The 20,405-nt window shown below is 45.1% G+C and overlaps 1 protein-coding gene across 2 annotated transcripts in view; it reads left to right on the top strand.

The window, feature by feature from the left end:
- Window positions 1-20,405, top strand: part of LOC119956860 (cytosolic arginine sensor for mTORC1 subunit 2-like) — a 95,867-nt gene that overhangs the window by 59,510 nt on the left and 15,952 nt on the right. For both annotated transcript variants that reach the window (XM_038784423.1, XM_038784497.1), the window contains exons 4-5: window positions 7,004-7,136; window positions 18,617-18,740. In XM_038784423.1, the coding sequence (XP_038640351.1) occupies window positions 7,004-7,136; window positions 18,617-18,740 (257 nt within the window). The remainder of the gene's footprint in view (window positions 1-7,003; window positions 7,137-18,616; window positions 18,741-20,405) is intronic.

Raw genomic sequence — 20,405 nt, 5'->3', positions numbered from 1 at the left:
AATAATTCTATAAACTTCTATCTAGTCGCCCCTCAGCCTCCATCTCTCTAGGGAGAACAATTCCAGTTTATTCAATCTCTCCTCATAGCTAATACCCTCCATAACAGGCAACAACCTGGTAAACCTTTTCTGTATTTCTCCAAAGCCTCCACGCCCTTCTGGTAGTGCGGTGACCAGAATTGGAAACAGTATTCCAAATGTGGCCTAATCAACATTCTATATAACTGGTAACATAATTCTCGAGCTTTTATACTCGCTACCCCGTCCTATGAAGGCAAGCATGCCATATGCTTTCTTTACCACCATTTCCACCTGTGCTGCCACTTTTAAGGATTTGTGGACCTGCACGCCCAGATCTCTGTGTTTCTATGCTCCTGATGGTTCTGCCATTTATTTTGTAGCTCCCACTTGCATCACCTCGCATTTGTCTGGGTTAAATTCTCTGTCATTTCTCTGAACCAAATTTGCAGCCTATCTATATCCTGTTGTATTCTCTGACAATCTTCATCACTATCCGCAACTCCTGCTATCTTAGTATCATCCGCAAACTTGCTAATCAGACCCACTACGTTTTCTTCGAAGTCATTTATATATATTACAAAGAGGCGAGGTCCCAATACTGATCCCTGCGGAACACTACTAGTTACAGACATCCATTCGTAAAAGCACCCTTCCACTGCTACCCTCTATCTTTTATGGCCAAGACATTTCTGAATCCATCCAGCTAGTTCACCCCTGACTCCATGTGATTTAATCTTTTGCACCAGCCTGCCATGAGGGATCTTATCAAATGCTTTACTAAAGCTCATGTAGACAACATCCACAGCCCTTCCCTCATCAATCAGTTTTGTCATCTCCTCAAAAAACCCAATTACATTAGTGAGACATGACCTCCCTCATACAAAGCCATGCTGTCTGTCGCTAATAAGACCATTCACTTCCAGAGGTGCATAGATCCTATTTCTGAGAATCTTTTCAACAATTTTACTATCACTGACATCAAGCTCACTGGCCTATAATTACCCGGGTTATCCTTGCAACCCATCTTAAACAATGGTACAACATTGGCTATCCTCTAATCCTCTGGGATCTCGCCTGTGGCCAAAGAGGACACACCGATTTCTTTGAGGCTCAGCGATTTCATCTCTTGTCTCTCTCTCAATCTGTTATCTGGCCCTGGGGATTTGTCCACCTAATGTTTTTTAATACACCTAACATTTCCTCCCTCGTAATAACGACCTGTTCTAAAGTGTTTACACATCCCTCTGAGACACTACCAATCGACGTGTCCCTCCTTTGTGAATACTGATACAAAATACTCATTAAGGATTTTGCACACTTCCTTTGGTTCTCATCATTTCCCTCCTTTGTCCTTGAGTGGACCAACTCTTTCTCTAGCTACCCTCTTGTTCCTAATATACGTAGGAAATGCCTTGGGATTCTCCTTAATCCTGTCTGCCAAGGACATTTCGTGACCCCTTTTTGCCCTCCTATCTCCCTGCTTGAGCTCTTTTCTACTTTCCTTGTATTCCTCAAGTGCTTCATCTGTTTTTAGTTTCCTCTTCCTCATGTATGCTTCTTTTTTCTTTTTGACTGGACTCACAATTTCCCTGGTCATCCATGGTTCCTGAATCTTGCCTTTCCTGTCTTTTTTCTTTTTACCGGCGCATGCCTGTCCTGCATTCTCATCAACTGCTCTTTAAAAAACTCCCACATGCCAAATGTGGATTTACCCTCAAACAGCCTCCCAAATCCTGCCTAATCTGGTTGTAGTTAGCCTTCTCCCAATTTAACACCTTGACCCGAGGACAACACTCGTCCTTTTCCATGAGTATCAGAAAGCTTGCGGAATTGAGGCCACTGTTTGCCACATGTTCTCCCACTACAACGTTGATGATCTGGCTGGGCTCGTTCCCTAGTACTAGGCCCAGTATAGCCCCCTCTCCAGTTGGACGATCCAGATAGATGAAACGTTTGATGTCATTCTAATACAGTCTCGGAATAGTGAGTCAAGGCAATTGGAAACAGTTTGCACTGCAGCTAAGACAAATAAATCCTAGAGGGGTTGTTGCAGAATCCTGGACTGGATTAGCTGTTAAAAATGGAGCGGAAGCACTGTTTAAAAGTGTCATTTGGAAAACATGGATGGGATTTTGGAATGCAAACCGCTAAGGGCAAGCATTAATGGAATGAAATGAAAATCGCTTGTTGTCACAAGTAGGCTTCAAATGAAGTTACTGTGAAAAGCCCCTATTCGTCACATTCCGGCGCCTGTTCGGGGAGGCTGGTACGGGAGAGATTATTATGAGAAAAGTATGTTTTTGGGAGTGGAGTTTGGAAACTCTCCATCTGGGGGATTCTTGAGGAGAAATCCACAGACACTAACTTAGGTTCAGAGTGGAGTGTGTATATTTGACCACCATCATCTGTGCTTCAAAGGGCCTTTTTTGTTTTAAGGAGCCCAATGTAGCTTAAGATGCACTTTGTAATCCATCTTTAATCCTTAAATCTGTGTGTATTTGTTAAGCTAAGGGGGGAGTAAAGGTCTTTTGAGCCAGGGTTTCATTCTGGGATCTTCCTTTGCAGTTATAACATCAACTGGGATTGTAATATCGCGGAGACAAAGTCCTATCTTCATATTTGAAGACACCCTCCATCGTGTTATGAGGAATTACCACAGCTAAATGGGATAGATTTTGAACAGATAATTTTTTTAATAAACATTTTATTGAGGTATTTTTTCGGTATTATAACAACAACACAATAAACATTGTACATGAAACTATAAACATAGTGCAAAAGCCATCTCCCTCCCTTACAGGTCCTACCTTTTATTAACCCCCTACTCAAAGCTAAACTAACCACCTCGCCCTCCTTCTGCTGACGACTAATTTTCCGCAAAGAAGTCGATGAACAGTTGCCACTCTGGGCGAACCCTAACAGTGACCCTCTCAAGGCGGCGAACTTGATTTTCTCCAAACAGAAAGCCAGCCATGTCCGATAGCCAGATCTCCGACTTCGGGGACTTTGTGTCCCTCCAAGCTAATAGTATCCGTCTCTGGGCTCCCCGGGAGGCAAAGGCCAGAACATCTGCCTCTTTCTCCTCCTGGATTCCTGGGTCTTCCGACACCCCGAAAATTATTTTGAACAGATCGAACATGTTCAGTGCCATTGTCACTGGGTCAATACCCTGGAACTCTTCCATGCCACATGGACTGCAGCATTTCAAGAGGGCACCTCGCCAGCAGTCTTCTCTAGGGCAATTGGAGATTAGCAATAAATGCTGGCCTAGCCAGCGGACACCCACACCTTCTGAATGAATAAATTGAAAAGAGTAAAGGAATGGTACTGAATATCATTGCAGTCTCACACAAATGTGTGTTTTGGAAAGTTCCATTTATTTACAGTGCAAAGAAATAAAATAGCTCTGCAACATCTCTTGATTGGCATCATGGTGAGACACTACAATATTATTTAACTTTTTTTTTCTTAAGTTTAGAATGCCCAATTATTTTTTTACAATTAAGGGGCAATTTATTGAGGCCAATCCACCTTGCCTGCACATCTTTGGGTTGTGGGGGCGAAACCCACACAAACACTGGTAAAATGTGCAAACTTCACACGGACAGTGACCCAGAGCCGGGATCGAACCTGGGACCACCGTGCTGCCCACAGTGTTATTTAACTTAGCGGGTTGCCAAGTAATCTTCCTTGAAACAATGAGCACGATCTAATGGAAAGTGCCATTTGTGGCGGGTTTTGCTTGGAGTTTCTCGCCAGCTCTGTCGGCGAGTTTCTCACTGCAATCTAACCGCCCTTGGGCACTCTTTTTTGCACCCTTGGGAGTTTCTACTCGGTCACGCCCACACTTAGAATTATTTTAATCACCGGGGAGCTGAAATTATTTTCATCACTGGGGAGTTGAACTTGCTGGTCAGACTGGCTCCTGTTGAGATCCGGCCACCATTTTGAAAGGATGCCCTGATCTCAGAGCTTGTGGATACTCTTCCCCCCCCCCCCCCCCCCCCCATCCCCCTCCTTCCTCCAAGTCAGGACCCCCCTGCTATGGGGTCACTGGGGGGCTTTCCCATGCCCCTTTTTGGACCCTGCACCCCCACCCCACCACCCTCCTTTCATGGGCATTGCTCTCCTGGGCCCTGGCCTTGGCCGTACCACCCATGGGCACCCTGACAGTATTCCTACTGGCTGCAGTGCCACCTGGGCAATGTGCCTGGGTTCCAGGTGGAGGGCGAGGGACCACCCTGCCCTGCCATTGACCACCCCAAGGGGCCTCCAATGGCCCGGCTGACACCCTGGGTGCCATTCTGTTTGGTCCATGTTTGTGTGGGCCAGTACTCAACGGAGGCTGTTGGGGAGGCCGTAAACATCCCAGGTGAGGTGGGTTTAAAATCTACTTTGGCTCTTGGGTGATTGCACTCCCTCTCGCTATCCGGGTAGACCTCGCAGGGTGTACTGGCTGCCTGGAAGGCCAGAAGGCCTCATGACATCTATAGGCCAGGTCGTTTTCCCATTTGGGCACGACGTAGCCAGGTAGATGTTGCCCAGGTCGCGTCCACGTTCGGGTGGGCACGGCCAGGGTAGTTCGCGCCCAGGTCACATTCCCGTTCGGGTGTACGGTTGCCAGGGTACAGGGTACATCGTGCTCGGGTCACTTTCCTGTTTGGGTGCAGGCGGCCAGGGTAGATCACGCCCAGGTCATGTTCCCGTTTGGGTGCAGGCGGCCAGGGTAGATCGCGGCCAGGGTAGATCACGCCCAGGTCACGTTCCCGTTTGGGTGCAGGCGGCCAGGGTAGATCGCGGCCAGGGTAGATCACGCCCAGGTCATGTTCCCGTTTGGGTGCAGGCGGCCAGGGTAGATCGCGGCCAGGGTAGATCACGCCCAGGTCACGTTCCCGTTTGGGTGCAGGCGGCCAGGGTAGATCGCGGCCAGGGTAGATCACGCCCAGGTCATGTTCCCGTTTGGGTGCAGGCGGCCAGGGTAGATCACGCCCAGGTCACGTTCCCGTTTGGGTGCAGGCGGCCAGGGTAGATCGCGCCCAGGTTGCGTTGTTCGGGCAGGCACTGGCAGGGTAGATTGTGCCCAGGTCGTGTTCTCATTCGGGCATGACGTAGCCAAGGTAGATCGTGCCCAATGGCAGAAGGGTAATTTCTAGCATCAGAGTTGTTGTGAAGAAACTAGAGCTCTTTAGCCTGGAAAGGACTTCAATGGGACACTTAAATAGCACGGATGAGGTTAATCTGAAATCCTACTTTAGAAACCAGGAGTATGGGTGAAAACTCTTGGAGAAGAATCATTTAAGACAAATGCCAGAGAAGACAACTACTTACAAAGAATAGTCAGAACTTGGGAGGAACTTCTTGGTAGAGTAATGTAGGCAAAGACTCATTCAGAAATCAGTTTGTGATCTGATGGCTGGATGTAGGCCTTTTACAGAATGGTTAAATTAAGATGGGATTAATAGATTCTCTGATCTGGACCTATTTTATGATCTTGTATGATGCCCTTTCAGTAATTGTAGCAAGGTTTCTGGTTATGCATTTCAATTATCTAATTGGTCACCATGACATGAACCTCAGTAATTCAGGGAAGGTGCAGTCTTGGGCATACTTTTAGATCTTCTGGATATGGGCGACGTGGATTTCGATAAATATGAAATTATTGTCTCATGAACTAGGTTGCAAACTGCATTGGGAGTTGAGACTGTACAAGCTACTGTCCATTTAATCAGTGCTCCCAGCATTCTGTCATAACCTAAAGTGTTTAATAAAAAAAAAAATATCCTTTTTGGTTTTTTAAAAATTTAGAGTACCCTTTTCCAATTAAGGGGCAATTTAGCGTGGCCAATCCACTTACCCTGCACATCTTTGGGTTGTGGGGGTGAAACCCATGCAAACACGGGGAGAATGTGCAAACTCCACACGGACAGTGACCCAGAGCCGGGATCAAACCTAGGACATCGGTGCCGTGAGGCAGCAGTGCTAACCCACTGCGCCACCATGATGCCCTCCTTTTTTTTTCTTCAAGAGTGACCTAAATATCTGCTGTAGCACAAATTAACAGTGGACAAGCTAATAACAGTACTATAAACCTAAGTGTTGGTTGCACTGTGACTCGTACTGCAGATTTTAAGTTGGGTACTTTTACATATGCAGTATATTCATTCTCTCTTGGCAGAAAATCAAAGAGAAATTGAACAGAATTCAAGTTAGTGATCAGGCCCAGAGTGATGAAATTGGCTTGATAATTTTGCTTTGATATAATTCCAAAAGGACACAGATTTTATACTCCACTACACTGCATATCGCAGCACTGAGGAAACACAACCTTCCTTGCTCACTGTGTTTATGCTCTGGAATTTGTCACAATTTCACTTTTCACATCCAATGTTGGCACCAAGCATTTTTTGGGTATGTTCATAGATAAAAGTGTGGAACAGATACAGAGCAAAGAACCAGTCCACTGCTCTACAATGTGTATTGACCTCCAACTTTTGCACCAAGTGATTATTGTTAAGGTGTGCATAAGTAAGACGGACTTGCTGTAAAACACTGATTTTATGCTGTAGGTGAACACAGTAAGGTCTCGGATGTGACTGTGCAAATATATTTTGTCTTTTTTATTTTTTTTTATTTTTTATTTCTTTAAATTTATTTTCTCTATAAATTTAGAGTACCCAATTATTTTTTCCAATTAAGGGGCAATTTAGCGTGGCCAATCCACCTAACCTGCACATCTTTGGGTTGTGGGGGCGAAACCCACGCAGACACGGGGAGAATGTGCAAACTCCACACGGACAGTGACCCAGGGCCGGGATTCGAACCCGGGTCCTCAGCGCCGTAGGCAGCAATGCTAACCACTGTGCCACCATGCTGCCCCCTCTCCAACACTTACTTAATGAGTTTGAACTATTGTCCTCTGTTTGAACATGTAATGTTCTCTTTAATTTAAACATGTAATGTTCTCTTTAATTTATGTGCCTAGGTACGGGAGAGTGATTTACCAGCGGTCATTCACACCCTGTCTGAAGAATTTAGTATCTACAAGGAGGTGAATGGGGAATCGGTTCCAGTGGATAGTAACAATGTTACAAACGGCTTTATTAAACCCAAAACTGGTAAGGTAAAATTGCCAGATTTAGAATGTTCATAATTGTCATATTTTTCACATGACTAGAACAGATATCTCAAAGTTTGATGTAGTTAAAAGAAAATGTGATGGATGAAAGTAGGGTGGATAAAGAGGAACCAGTAGATGTAGTCTCTTTGGATTTCCAAATCGTATTGGTTTAGGTGCCACATAAAAATGTTTCTGCACAATCATAGTGTTGTGGATAATATATTAGCTTGGCTAACAAACAAGAAAGAGTTGCGATAAATAGGTCATTTTCAGTTTGGTAAACTGTAACTAGTGGGGTGCCGTGGGGATCATGCTGGGCTTCTAACCATGTACATTCTATATTAATGACTTGGAATGAAAGGACCAAGTATATCATAGCCAAATTTGCTGATACAAAGGTACTGTAGGAGACAAAGTTGTGAGGAGGATGCAAAGGGGTAAATGGGCCAAACTTTGGCAGATGAAGTATAATGTGGAAAATGTGTGGTTGCCAACTTTGCCAGGAAGAATGCAGAAAAGAGAATGTTACTTAAGTTGAGCGAGTCTGCAGAATGCAGTGGTACATTTTCATTTCTCATTTCATTTCAGTAGGATCTGTTTGTCCTCCTACATAAAGCACACAAAAAAAATATATAGGTACAGCAAATAATCAGGAAGGCCAATGAAATGTCAGTCGTCATTACGAAGAGGTTTGGGGGATCTGTTGGAATTCTTGACTCTTGAGAAGGTTAGGTTTGAACTGAGGGGAACAATGGAGGGGTTCTACAATTCGTGGGCATTATTTATTATGCACTTTCAAGAACTGGATAACATCCAACATTAGTTGGGGGGGGTGGGTCGGAGGGCTGGGGGGGGGGGGGGAAGGGGGGCGATGGGTGTTAATGGGGGCTATGGGGGATTCTTGATTCCTTTTTATCAGTTGTTTATGTGAATATGCGGGCTAATGTTTGGGGTGTGGTGGGAGGATGGGATCGTTGTTATTGATATGGGAATTGAAATATTTGTTGCTGATTATTGTTTATTGTTGGATGTAATTTTGGGAGAAAATGCGATAAAGGAGGAGAATAAAGAAATAAAAAAATAATAATAATTGCAAAGAGGTTTGAGAAGGGAAGTCTTGCTGCAACTGTCTGGACATTGGTGAGACTTTGCTTAGAATGTACAGTTGTGGTCTCTTTACAAGGAGGGGAAAACTTGCATTGGATGTAGTGGCAGAATGTTCAGAAAGTTGATTCCTGGACTGAGGGCTTTGTCTTGAGGAAATGTAGAGCAGGTTCGGCCTACAATCATTTCAGTTTGAGAGGTGATCTTATTGAAACACAAGATTCTGAGGGGGCTTTACAGGGTGGATGCTGAGATGGGCGTGATTCTCCCAAAACATTTCTACATTCATGTGTGGTGGTTTTTTCAGGGAGTTTCTCGCCAGCTTTGCGAGCGAGTTCCCCACCACTATTCAATGACACTTAGTCACTTTTTTGGGTTCTGGGAAGTTTCTTATCGTCTTAGCCCACACTTGAGTTATTTTTTACACTGGGGAGCTGAACTCCGAGATCAGGTCGCCATTTCGAAAGAGTGCCCCGATCTCTTAAATGAACTTGTGGGTCCCCCACACCCCCCACCCATGGCATGTTACCCCCCACATGCACGGACACTACCCCACACACCCCAAGTGAGGACACTCTGCTGTGGGGTCCCTGGGGGTCCCCCTCCCTTCTCTGACCCCACCCTTCATCCTCCAATCTCCCGGAGGCCCCTACTTATCTGCCTTGCACTTCCACCACTCTTTCATGGGCATGGCCCCCCTTGCCCCGACCCTTGGCCGTGCCAATCTGGCACTTGGGCACCCTTGCAGTGGCACCCAGACACTGCTCCTGTTAGCTTGGCAGTGCCATCCGAACACCATGCAGTGCCAAGATGCCAGCTGGGCAGTGCGAAGGTGCCCACATTCCAGAGGGAGGGTCAGGGGGCCACCCTGTACTTCCCCATACCACCCAGAGGTCTCTGATGGCCCAGGAGACCCTCCCACCAGCAACGGGTGCCGTTCATCCTGGTCCACGTTTGTGTGGACCAGCACAAGGTCAGCGCCCACATCCTTGGGGAGGCCGAAGGATTTAGGGAGGCCGGTGGATCCAGCGCAGGTCGGTCGTATGTAGACTTAAGACCTACATCTGTGAGCATCATTCGGTCCCGTCCATTTGGGGCGGATTTCCGACTCCAACGTCCCGCGGGACTCGGGAGAATCTCGTGAGTCATGGAGGCTGTTGCGAGGCTCGCTGCAAGGCTTTCCCGAGATTCTCCTGCCGTGCCGCGCTCTCCCATGCGCCCATTATTTCTCCTTTCAAACTGGGGTAACAGTGATGAGGAGGAATTTCTTCCTTCAGAGGGTCATTGAGAGCAGTGGAGGCTGGGTCATTGAATATATTCAAAGCTGAGTGAGGAGAGAGGAGAAATTGTGATCTAAAAGAGAATTGAGGTTTTCGGGGGCTGGTAGGAAAGTGGAGTTAATGCCACAATCTGAACGACCATGCTCGGAACTGGCTTACTCCTCCTATTTCATATGTTTATATACATTCATTCAACAAAGCTGACTTAACTTGCAACTGGCAACTGAATTTCAATATAGGTTATGTTTGATGTGGTTTGTTTTTATGGGTAGGTTAAGGGACCACATGCTGCTTGAATAATAGGAGTCCGAATAGGTTAGAGAAGCAAAGGAATCTTTATTTTTGCCATTGCATTTTTGATTCGGGGATGGTTAATGGACATATGTCTTTATGGCAGCCTGCATCTTTAATTCAAACAGAAGGAAGCAGTGACCTGTGCCTTTAATTCCAACAGCAGAGTCCGAGGGCTGCGGTGTTTTAGACTAGTGATTGCAGACTGTCTGGTGTCAGTGATGACTCGGTTGGATTGATTTGGCTGGTGGCCAATGAATGGCCCCAAAAGACTGTACTCTGCCTGGTAACAGGTGGCGATTGGATATTATACCACTGGAATGTTTACAGAGTCACGAGGTTCCGCTTTGGATTCACTTTTGATTCTGCAGCCTGGATGAAGGGACCTAACTAACTCTCTCCAAGAAGGTCTAACTAAACCTCTTCAGAAGGTGGGGGCTGACATTCTCTCTCTCCACCAAGTCTGGGTGTCGTTCTCTTGTGACTGAAAAGGCCTGAAGTCAAACCACGAGCTGAAAGCAGAGTTTAATGTGAAATAAAGTGTCGCTACAGAAAGATATAGGCATAAAGGAAAACCTTGAACTGAAGACTCAGCTTTATAAGAAATAAAGTGTCTCCAGAAAGCCTGGTGCCAGTAAGTACTGTATTTTCTGACCTGTGGGGTCCCTGAATAAATGACTCTGCAAGTCAGACCATTACCAGCTCTAAAGCAGACACTCTGATCAACCAGCATGCAGTGAGGAAAGCATGCGAAAGAACCACCGTTTGTAGCAAAGACCCTTACGTTTTGACTTTTCTCCTTATTTTACCTCTTTCTATACCCCCACCCCCTGTGTTTTGTGTGTGTGTGTAGAGTTTGTGACAGTTAAAAGGGGATGGTAGGTATTAGTTGTCATCTAGTTGCAGTTACTGCGTATTTCATGATAGTTCTTGGTATAAATAAACAAATTGTGTTTCATATACATTAATGATCTGGAAGAAGGTACTGTTGCTACGTTTGCAGATGATACAAAGATCTGTAGAGGGACAGTTTGTATTGAGGAAGCAAGTGGGCTGCAGAAGGATTTGGACAAGCTAGGAGAGTGGGCAATGAAGTGACAAATGAAATACGATGTGGAAAAGTGTGAGGTTATGCAATTTGGAAGGAGGAATTTAGGCATAGACTATTTTCCAAATGGGGAAATGCTTCGGAAAGCAGAAGCACAAAGGGACTTGGGAGTCCTTGTTCACGATTCTCTTAAGGTTAATGTGCAGGTTCAGTCGGCAGTTAAGAAGGCAAATGCAATGTTAGCATTCATGTCAGAGCTAGAATACAAGACCAGGGATGTACTTCTGAGGCTTTATAAGGCTCTGGTCAGACCCCATTTGGAGTATTGAGCAGTTTTGGGCCTCATATCTAAGGAAGGATGTGCTGGCCTTGGAAAGGGCCCAGAGGAGGTTCACAAGATTGATTCCTGGAATGAAGAACTTGTCGTATGAGGAACGTTTGAGGACTTTGGGTTTGTACCCGTTGGAGTTTAGAAGGATGAGAGGGAATCTTTATTGAAACATGCAAGATACTGCGAGGCATGAATAGAGTGGACGTGGAGAGGATGTTTCCACTTGTAGGAAAAACTAAAGAGACGATCCTTTAAAACAGAGATGATGAGGAATTTTTTCAGCCAGAGGGTGGTGAATCTGTGGATCACTTTGTCGCAGAACGCTGTGGAGGCCAATTCACTGAGTGTCTTTAAGACAGAGATAGATAGGTTCTTTGATTAATATGTAGCCATGCTGGCCACGCAAAATGGACACTGAGCCAAACTAAAATGGAAGACAGAAGGAAAAGCCTGTTTAGTGAGAACAGACAGCCTGCTCTCAACTAATTAGCATTTTGCAAGCAGCAAAACAGTTTCTGGCCAGGTGCAAGATCTCCAAGCCAAAGGTGTTAATGGCAAAGCGCTTAGCATTCTGATGAGGCAGCCCAGATCCAGGCACAAACAATGGCAACATTTCCATCTCAATGTAACACTTAATTGGTTGTGCAGACAGGATGGCACCAGAGTAACGAATATCGAAACCACCCCCCAACATCGAGGGAAGCCCCCGCATTGGAGGATTTCGAAGGTAACCGTTTGGAAACGCTCCAATCGGTACCGAAAGGTAGAGCCCGCCTAGAAGGGGGCAAGGACATTAGAGAGGGGTATAAAGGTAAATTCCCCACAGTGCCCGGTCTGTTAAACCCGTGCTCCGGCTCTGACTGACATCTTGCATCCTGACTCCAGCCGTTCAGCAACAGCCGCCGAAACCGTAAGTTCAACGCTCGCTACGTGATCCAAGCCCACTAGACCCCCAGTACCAGAACGCTTGCTGAAGGCTGCAGTACAAGACCAGGACGAAGGCCTCGTTCTCTGACCTTGCCTGTTCCTGTTAGATAAGTATTCTGTTTGCTTAAGTTTAGTTATAGCTTAGTCTCTTAGTGTGTGCATGAGTATTTATTATAACTGTATAATAAATATTGATCGTTTGAACCTTACTAATCGGTGTATCGTCTTTATTACTTTGAACTTGACCTTGGAATACTTGTGACGGTGTCTATACGGCACCTGGCGACTCCAGAGCTGAATAAATACATAGAACAGAGCCTAGTAGTGTTAAGCACACGTCGAATACGGAGGCGTGTTAATACACTCCAATAAACGCGTTTTACAACCACAGTAAAACGTGCAACATTTAGTGGCGACTCCCTGGCGGGACACGGTTGTAAGTGGAAACCCCACACTGTCCAGGACCCTGAAATTTGAATTAGAACTCCAAATTGCAGAGAAAGAAAGAGATCACAAGTATTCAAGGTGTTCAAAATAATAAGCGTAATTCGGAAGTGTGTTTAGTGCATGCGTACTAACAGGGCTGTAAGGTAAAACTGAAAGCATTTTGTTGCGACAAACTTTCGGCAGTTTTGTGAACGGAACATAGCATAAGCCGTACCCGTTTCTTGAAACACAACCCCAGCAACCCCCTGTTCCAAATTATACAAAGAGAGTCAGAGGAAATGGCCATGCAGGCAATGGAACGTCTGATGGATCCAGAAAGGTTTGTGGTCGCAGCGACCAGCAGCAGTAGCAGAGTAGGCCAGTGTCCCACGTGGGAGCTGGAACTCCGCAAATATTTACAAGGAAAGGGATGGCCCCTTTGGAAAGAGTTTTGTGCAAATGAGGAGACAGGTCCCGGGAGTATAGGTCATACTTGGTGGGAGAACCTCTCTCAAATACACAAAAAGAACCTAGGTAAAGCACGCAAGCCGATGGCGATTGTGTCCTGTTTGGCACAGTTGCGAGGCGCAGAGGAGGTCATCAGGACGCTCCGGACAGATTTAGAAGAGAGGAATAGGATGAGTAAGGTCTATGTCAGGGACATTGAGAAGGAGAACCTGGATCTGAAAGGGAAGTTGGCAGAGAAGGATAGAGAGGTGGATGATGCCAAAAGGGCTCATCAGTCTTGTCTAGCTCATCTGAGCAGTTCCCAGACCCAGTATGAGAAAGCCTATCAGGACGTGCAACGTGCCGTTCTGATAAGACAGGAATCAGAAAAGCAGGTGGAGGCATTGCAGAGGCAATGTTCTGATCTCAAAGCAGCTTTGAGAGCACTCCATGCTGCAACGACCGAACAAAGACAAAGCACAGTTGACCACGCGAAATGCAGGAAACAGATTGCGGAATTGCAATCTCTGCTTTCGGTGCAGAATGGCTTCCAAAGCACCTTTGGAGCACAGTTAGACGGGGAAAATGCCCCAGATTGGCAGGAATTGAGTGATTCAGCGCAGCGTTATGTTCAGGGAACATGTGCGCCAGCAGCTCAGCAGAAACGACAGGCACCCCAACCACCCACAGCTCAGACCATAACCGCACCCATGAATCCCGTAACCACGCAGAGAAAAGCCGAATCAGAAGGCGCCCCAGACATAACCTACACCACCCCTTTAACAGTAACCCAGCTAAGGGACGCGTGTGAAAAGATCACTCCGTTCCTCCCCACCGCAGACCCCCACCAGTTTTTCGCTAAAGTAAAGCAGCAGGCTACCATGTACGGCCTGGATGAGAGAGAGCAGGTTAAGCTCACCGTGCTGAGCTTAGACCAGAGTGTAGTAGCAGCCCTCCCCGACCCACAAAACGTGGCAGGAGGCAGCCTAGAGGAGATGCACACCGCCATTTTAGATGCCATAGGGTACAATAGAGGTGACCCAGTAGAAGGATTAAACAAATGCCGACAGAAAAGATCCGAACACCCCACAGCATTCGCCGGAAGGCTGTGGATTCATTTCAGCGCAGTTTTTGGACAATTAGATAGAGCGCATTTAACCCGCGAAAACATGGTTAAGTGGACGCGCACAATCATCTCCCACGCAACAGAGGCAGGACAGAGCGCTTGCAACAGCTATGACCCCTCAGAAGAGGCCCATAACGAAAAATCACAGGGTGTGACTTAGCCAGTCATTTAATGGGTCAATTGGGTTTTGAAAGACAGATGCACTAACAGGTAAAGATCTTAAACTGTGTATTGACAGATACTGTGCTTGATCCCAAAGGTTTCAAAGGACGAGACAGGGATCGAAGCAAGGATTGTCAATACCGGAGGAAGAAGGAAGAGAAAGAAGAAGAACAGCAAAATGATGGAAACCCACCTATTGTTTCTAAATGTTATGTGTATATGTGTGGAAACAAGACACGTTTCCCCCACAACCCCCACCGTAAATGTTTCAATTACAGCAAACCCCCAGTGCTCAGCTCTGATCAGCGAGGTTCAGACCTGGTGCACTAAATTCATGACGTGGTACTCCATGTCCTATATAATCGAATCACTGTTGGTGATCGCGATCCTCATCATACTAGTACAGACCCTCAGGTTGAGGAAATGGAAGAGGAGAGCCTCTCGTTCCAGCACCTCACCCATCTATAGAGTTCAATCCCCCATCTTCGGATTCCACCAAACCCCTCAACCCCTCACTGATTACAACACTCTGTAAATAAAAAGTTCAGCCATGTATTATATTGTTCCATACTCGACTGCCGAGTTGGGAAGTGTGATGTTGTGGTGTGAATGGTTAAGGTTTTAGAGTGATGAAATGTTAAGTTAAGGTTAAGGTTAATAGTGATAGGTAGAGGTTCCCAGTTGTAGTAATGCATGTCCCTTTGACATAGGGCCAAGTAGAAATGTTAGTTAAAAATTTTTTCTCTTCTTCCCATAGTTTAAGATAGAGTAGAACAGGAACTGGCAAGAGGTCAGAACACAAGGAAGGCAACGTACATAGGTGATCCTTCACAATAGTATGATTGTGAGGATCACAAGGAGGGAATGTAGCCATGCTGGCCACGCAAAATGGACACTGAGCCAAACTAAAATGGAAGACAGAAGGAAAAGCCTGTTTAGTGAGAACAGACAGCCTGCTCTCAACTAATTAGCATTTTGCAAGCAGCAAAACAGTTTCTGGCCAGGTGCAAGATCTCCAAGCCAAAGGTGTTAATGGCAAAGCGCTTAGCATTCTGATGAGGCAGCCCAGATCCAGGCACAAACAATGGCAACATTTCCATCTCAATGTAACACTTAATTGGTTGTGCAGACAGGATGGCACCAGAGTAACGAATATCGAAACCACCCCCCAACATCGAGGGAAGCCCCCGCATTGGAGGATTTCGAAGGTAACCGTTTGGAAACGCTCCAATCGGTACCGAAAGGTAGAGCCCGCCTAGAAGGGGGCAAGGACATTAGAGAGGGGTATAAAGGTAAATTCCCCACAGAGCCCGGTCTGTTAAACCCGTGCTCCGGCTCTGACTGACATCTTGCATCCTGACTCCAGCCGTTGAGCACCAGCCGCCGAAACCGTAAGTTCAACGCTCGCTACGCGATCCAAGCCCACTAGACCCCCAGTACCAGAACGCTTGCTGAAGGCTGCAGTACAAGACCAGGACGAAGGCCTCGTTCTCTGACCTTGCCTGTTCCTGTTAGATAAGTATTCTGTTTGCTTAAGTTTAGTTGTAGCTTAGTCTCTTAGTGTGTGCATGAGTATTTATTATAACTGTATAATAAATATTGATCGTTTGAACCTTACTAATCGGTGTATCGTCTTTATTACTTTGAACTTGACCTTGGAATACTTGTGACGGTGTCTATACGGCACCTGGCGACTCCAGAGCTGAATAAATACATAGAACAGAGCCTAGTAGTGTTAAGCACACGTCGAATACGGAGGCGTGTTAATACACTCCAATAAACGCGTTTTACAACCACAGTAAAACGTGCAACAAATAAGGGGATCAGGGGTTATGGGGAGAAGGCAGGAGAATGGGGATGAGAAAATATCAGCCATGGTTGAATGGCGGAGCAGATTCGATCGGCCAAGTGGCCTAATTCTGCTCCTATGTCTTATGGTCGTATTATGGTCTTGATTCACAAACCTGGTGACTGTAATTATTGGGCAGCCAAGAGCCAAAGAATTCAAAAGTTTTAATAAGAATTATTGGTTAATTCACTTGTTTTGTGACTCTGGGATACATGGGACTGGGATTGACCGTGCGCTTGTCCAAGGTGGCGTAACAGGAGACGTTGCCAAAGGTGGGAAAAAAGGGTTGCTAGAATGATAGTAAAACTGAGGTAGGCTCAACAGGTGGTACTTTTTTGTATAAAAAGGAGAGATTTGTGGGATTATCTGATAGAGGACTGTTATGATAATGAAAGGACATGATGGTATAGATGTATACAGAAATCTTTTTTAAAATTTTATTTAAAATACCTAAGGTCCTTGGTTGAACCCAACATGCATCTAATTAGTTTCTTTCTGGAGTTCAGCTTTCATTTTGATACTTCTTCCTTCTGGGCTTGAGACCGTTTTCTCTCCATCTTGGAGTTCACAGCAAAGAATGTGCCGGGCACTCGCTGTTTTCAGGACAATAAAGCAGTTCTATCACTTCAGCAAGCAAGCTAGATAGAAAGAGAGAACATTCCTTTTGTTTACAAGGTCTTAACATTTCTGCTCCGTTCTCAGAAGGATCACGCTGGAATCCATTGCTGACCGTTGTCAGGCAGAACACTGTCCCTGGCCAACCCACCAGTTGCCAGTTAACCAATCGACCCAACTTCCTCCAAACCTGGTTCTAAAATACACTTGGTGCTGTGCACCCTTGGAACACAGGTGTCCTGACAAGCAGGCTGCTTTAATCTTTTTTGTTTTATAAATTTAAAGTACACAGTTATCTTTTTCCAATTAAGGGGCAATTTAGCGTGGCCAATCCACCTTCCCTGCACATCCTTTAGGTTGTGGGGGCAAAACCCACCCAAACACAGGGAGAATGTGCAAACTCCACATGGACAGTGACCCAGAGCCGGGATTGAACCTGGGACCTTGGTGCCGTGAGGCAGCAGCATTAACCACTGTGCCACCGTGCTGCCCTAGGCTGCTTTAATCTTGACTTCTGCTCAAAGGCACATTCTGCTGTGGGCCCAAGGACCAAAGGATGTGGGTGTTGCAGTCTGTGCCAGCATTTATTATCCATCCCTAATTGTCCTTGTGGGGGCAGTTAAGATTCCAGAACATTGCTGTGGGTCTGGAGTCACATGTAGGCCAGACCAGGTAAGGACGGCAGATTTCCTTCCCTCAAAGGACATTAGTGAACTAGATGGGTTTTTATGACAATCGACAATAGTGTCATGATCATAATTAGAATTTTAATTCCACATTTTAAAAATTGAATTCAAATTTCACCATCGGCAGTGGCGGGATTCGAACCCAGAATGCCAGAGCATTATCCTGGCTTTCTGGTTTACCAGTCCAGTGACAATACCACTATGCCACCGCCTCCCATTACATTCTCCCCATATCTGCATGGATCTCACCCCCACAACCTAAAAATGTGGCATGTAGATGAATTGGCCATGCTAAATGTTGTGTTGTGTTTGTGAAATCTTGTTTGTTCAATGTGCTTTGTGACGCTCAGTAATGACATTAAAACTAAAGCTGAAACCATTTTAGGCTTGTTTTCTGAGATGTGTGCAGAAATATACTCAGAATTCCTACTTTCCTTGGTAACGGTGTCTGGATGATCGATAGAAATTTGATTGGAACCAGACTTGTGGAGCTGGACCGAACTGGTGTGAGTTTGACAATTTGGCCCTTTGGTGGGGCCACTGTGATGGACAAGATAAGGATTGATACATTTTTCAGTTTTAGAAGTTGATTTTGTTTTAAAACCAAGTAGCCCTTTGCTTTCTGTTTAGACTGCATCAGATAAAAAGTTTGGACCGATAGTCCTTGCACTGATTCTTCGTCCTTGGAAAGTGTGTTTGCCCATATTAAATATAGAATTGATGGTAAAAATATAGTGTGTGTAGATTTGTGGGCTGTTTCATCTCTACTGAAGGCATTGGTATAAGCGACCGTTTTATTTAATTTCTGGACTGTTTGTATTTGACGCATGGCCAGCTAAACAAAATATTTTTGTTTCATACAATTGGGCTTGATTCTAAACTTGGTGTACTCCCTCAGGGACATCTGCAATACAATTTGAACTAAATGGTCATTGAAATCCACTACAAACTGAATGTTATTCGGAGAGAAAATAACCTGTTTATAAAATTTTTTTAAAGAGTTGATTGAACAAGTGTCCAAATCTCTTTTTAAAAAAAAAAATAATAATAAAATTAACCCTTGCTTCATTGGAAGAGAAAGAGCTTAAATAGGCATTTTTAATGATGATGACCAATGTAGACAAAAAGGATTCATGATTTAGTCTTGGCAGCAAGCTCTTAAACCAGAATCTCTTCACTGTTACAGCTGCCAGCCCCACAGTCCATCCAGTGTTAAGCCCCAAGAACCAATTCTGTGTAATGAGCTTGGACCCAGATACTCTTCCCACTATTGCCACCATTCTCATGGATGTAATGTTCTACTCTGCAAGGTATGGATCTCTTGATAAGTCTTTGGTGCTTATTTATTGCTACTGTAATACAGAGAGGTCACTGTACTTGATTCTTAAATTTGATGGGTTAAGTAGTGGCCTGTTGTAATTTCTAAGATTCTATTTTATCTGAAACTTCTGTCAAGTAAATATGGCTTTTGCTCAATCTTCTGCTAACGTTTTACATTACTCACAAGATTTCACCACGTGACCTGGAATAATTCATGTGGGAGTCTTCAGTTACATTATAGTCCTTTTTCTTCCTGACAATTGCCTGACATGCAAACATATGAATTAGGTATAGGCTACTTGGCCCCTCCAGCCTGCTTTACTATTCAATAAGTTCATGGCTGATCTGATTGTAACCTCAACCCCACATTCCCATCTACCCTCCATAACCTTTCACCCCCTTGCTTATCAAGATCTATCTATCTCTGCCATAAAATATTCCAAGATTCTGCTCCCACTGCCTTTTGAGGAAGAGGTCTCTCCACCCTCAGAAAAAAATTCTCCTCATCTGTATTAAAATGGGTGACCTGTTATATTTATTTTTATTTAAAATTTTTCTAATTAAGAGACAATTTAGCGTGGCCAGCCCACCTACCCCGCACATCTTTGGGTTGTGGGGGTGACACCCAACGCAGACACTGCGCGGGACCCGGGGCTGGGATCAAACCTGGGTCCTCGGCGCCGTGAGGCAGCAGTGTTAACTACTCTGCCTCTATTCCACCCCGACTCCTTAGTTTTAAACAGTGACTCCTAGTCTAGATTCTCTCTCTCTCTCTCTCTCTCTCTCTCTCTCTCTCTCTCTCTCTCTCTCTCTCTCTCTCTCTCTCTCTCTCTCTCTCTCTCTCTCTCTCTCTCTCTCTCTCTCTCTCTCTCTCTCTCTCGGAAATATCCTCTCCACATCCATCATGTCAAGACAGAATCTTGTGTGTTTCAATCAAGTCACCTCTTACTGTTCTAAACTCCAGTGGATACAAGCCTAGCCTCTCCAACCTTTTCCTTATAAAACAGCCTATAATACATTCCAGGTTTTAGTGAGCAAACCTTCTTTGAACTGCTTCCAATGCATTTATGTCCGTCCTTAAATTAGGAGATCAAAACTGTCTTGAGTACACCAGATATGGTCTTGCCAATGCTCTGTATAACTGACTCACCTGATGAAGGAGCTGCGCTCCGAAAGCTAATGATTCGAAACAAACCTGTTGGACTTTAACCTGGTGTTGGAAGACTTCCTACTGTGCCCACCCCAGTCCAATGCTGGCATCTCCACATCATGGCTATATAACTGAAGCATAAGCTTTCTACTTTTGTATTCTGTTCCCCTCACAATAAACAATAACACTCTGTTAACTTTCATAATTACATGCTGTACCTGTATACTAACCTTTCACGGTTCATGCACTAGTATACACAGATCCCTCTACATCTCTGCAATCCCTCACCATTTAGATAGCATGATTTTTTTTCTTCTTTCCACCAAAATAGACAATTTCACATTTTTCCTAACCATCTTTTATCATCAGCAAATCAAGCCACCGTACCCATGGTCCCTTTATCCAAGCCATTTATATACATTGTATACAATTGAGGGCTCAGCATTGCTCCCTGTGGCACATCACTCATTTTACCCTGCCAACCAGAAAATTACCCATTTATGCC

This window comes from Scyliorhinus canicula, chromosome 1, assembly GCF_902713615.1.
Source record: "Scyliorhinus canicula chromosome 1, sScyCan1.1, whole genome shotgun sequence".
Taxonomy (NCBI): domain Eukaryota; kingdom Metazoa; phylum Chordata; class Chondrichthyes; order Carcharhiniformes; family Scyliorhinidae; genus Scyliorhinus; species Scyliorhinus canicula.
Note: the sequence above shows the minus strand (reverse complement) of the source record. Positions and strands in the feature narration are given on the sequence as shown.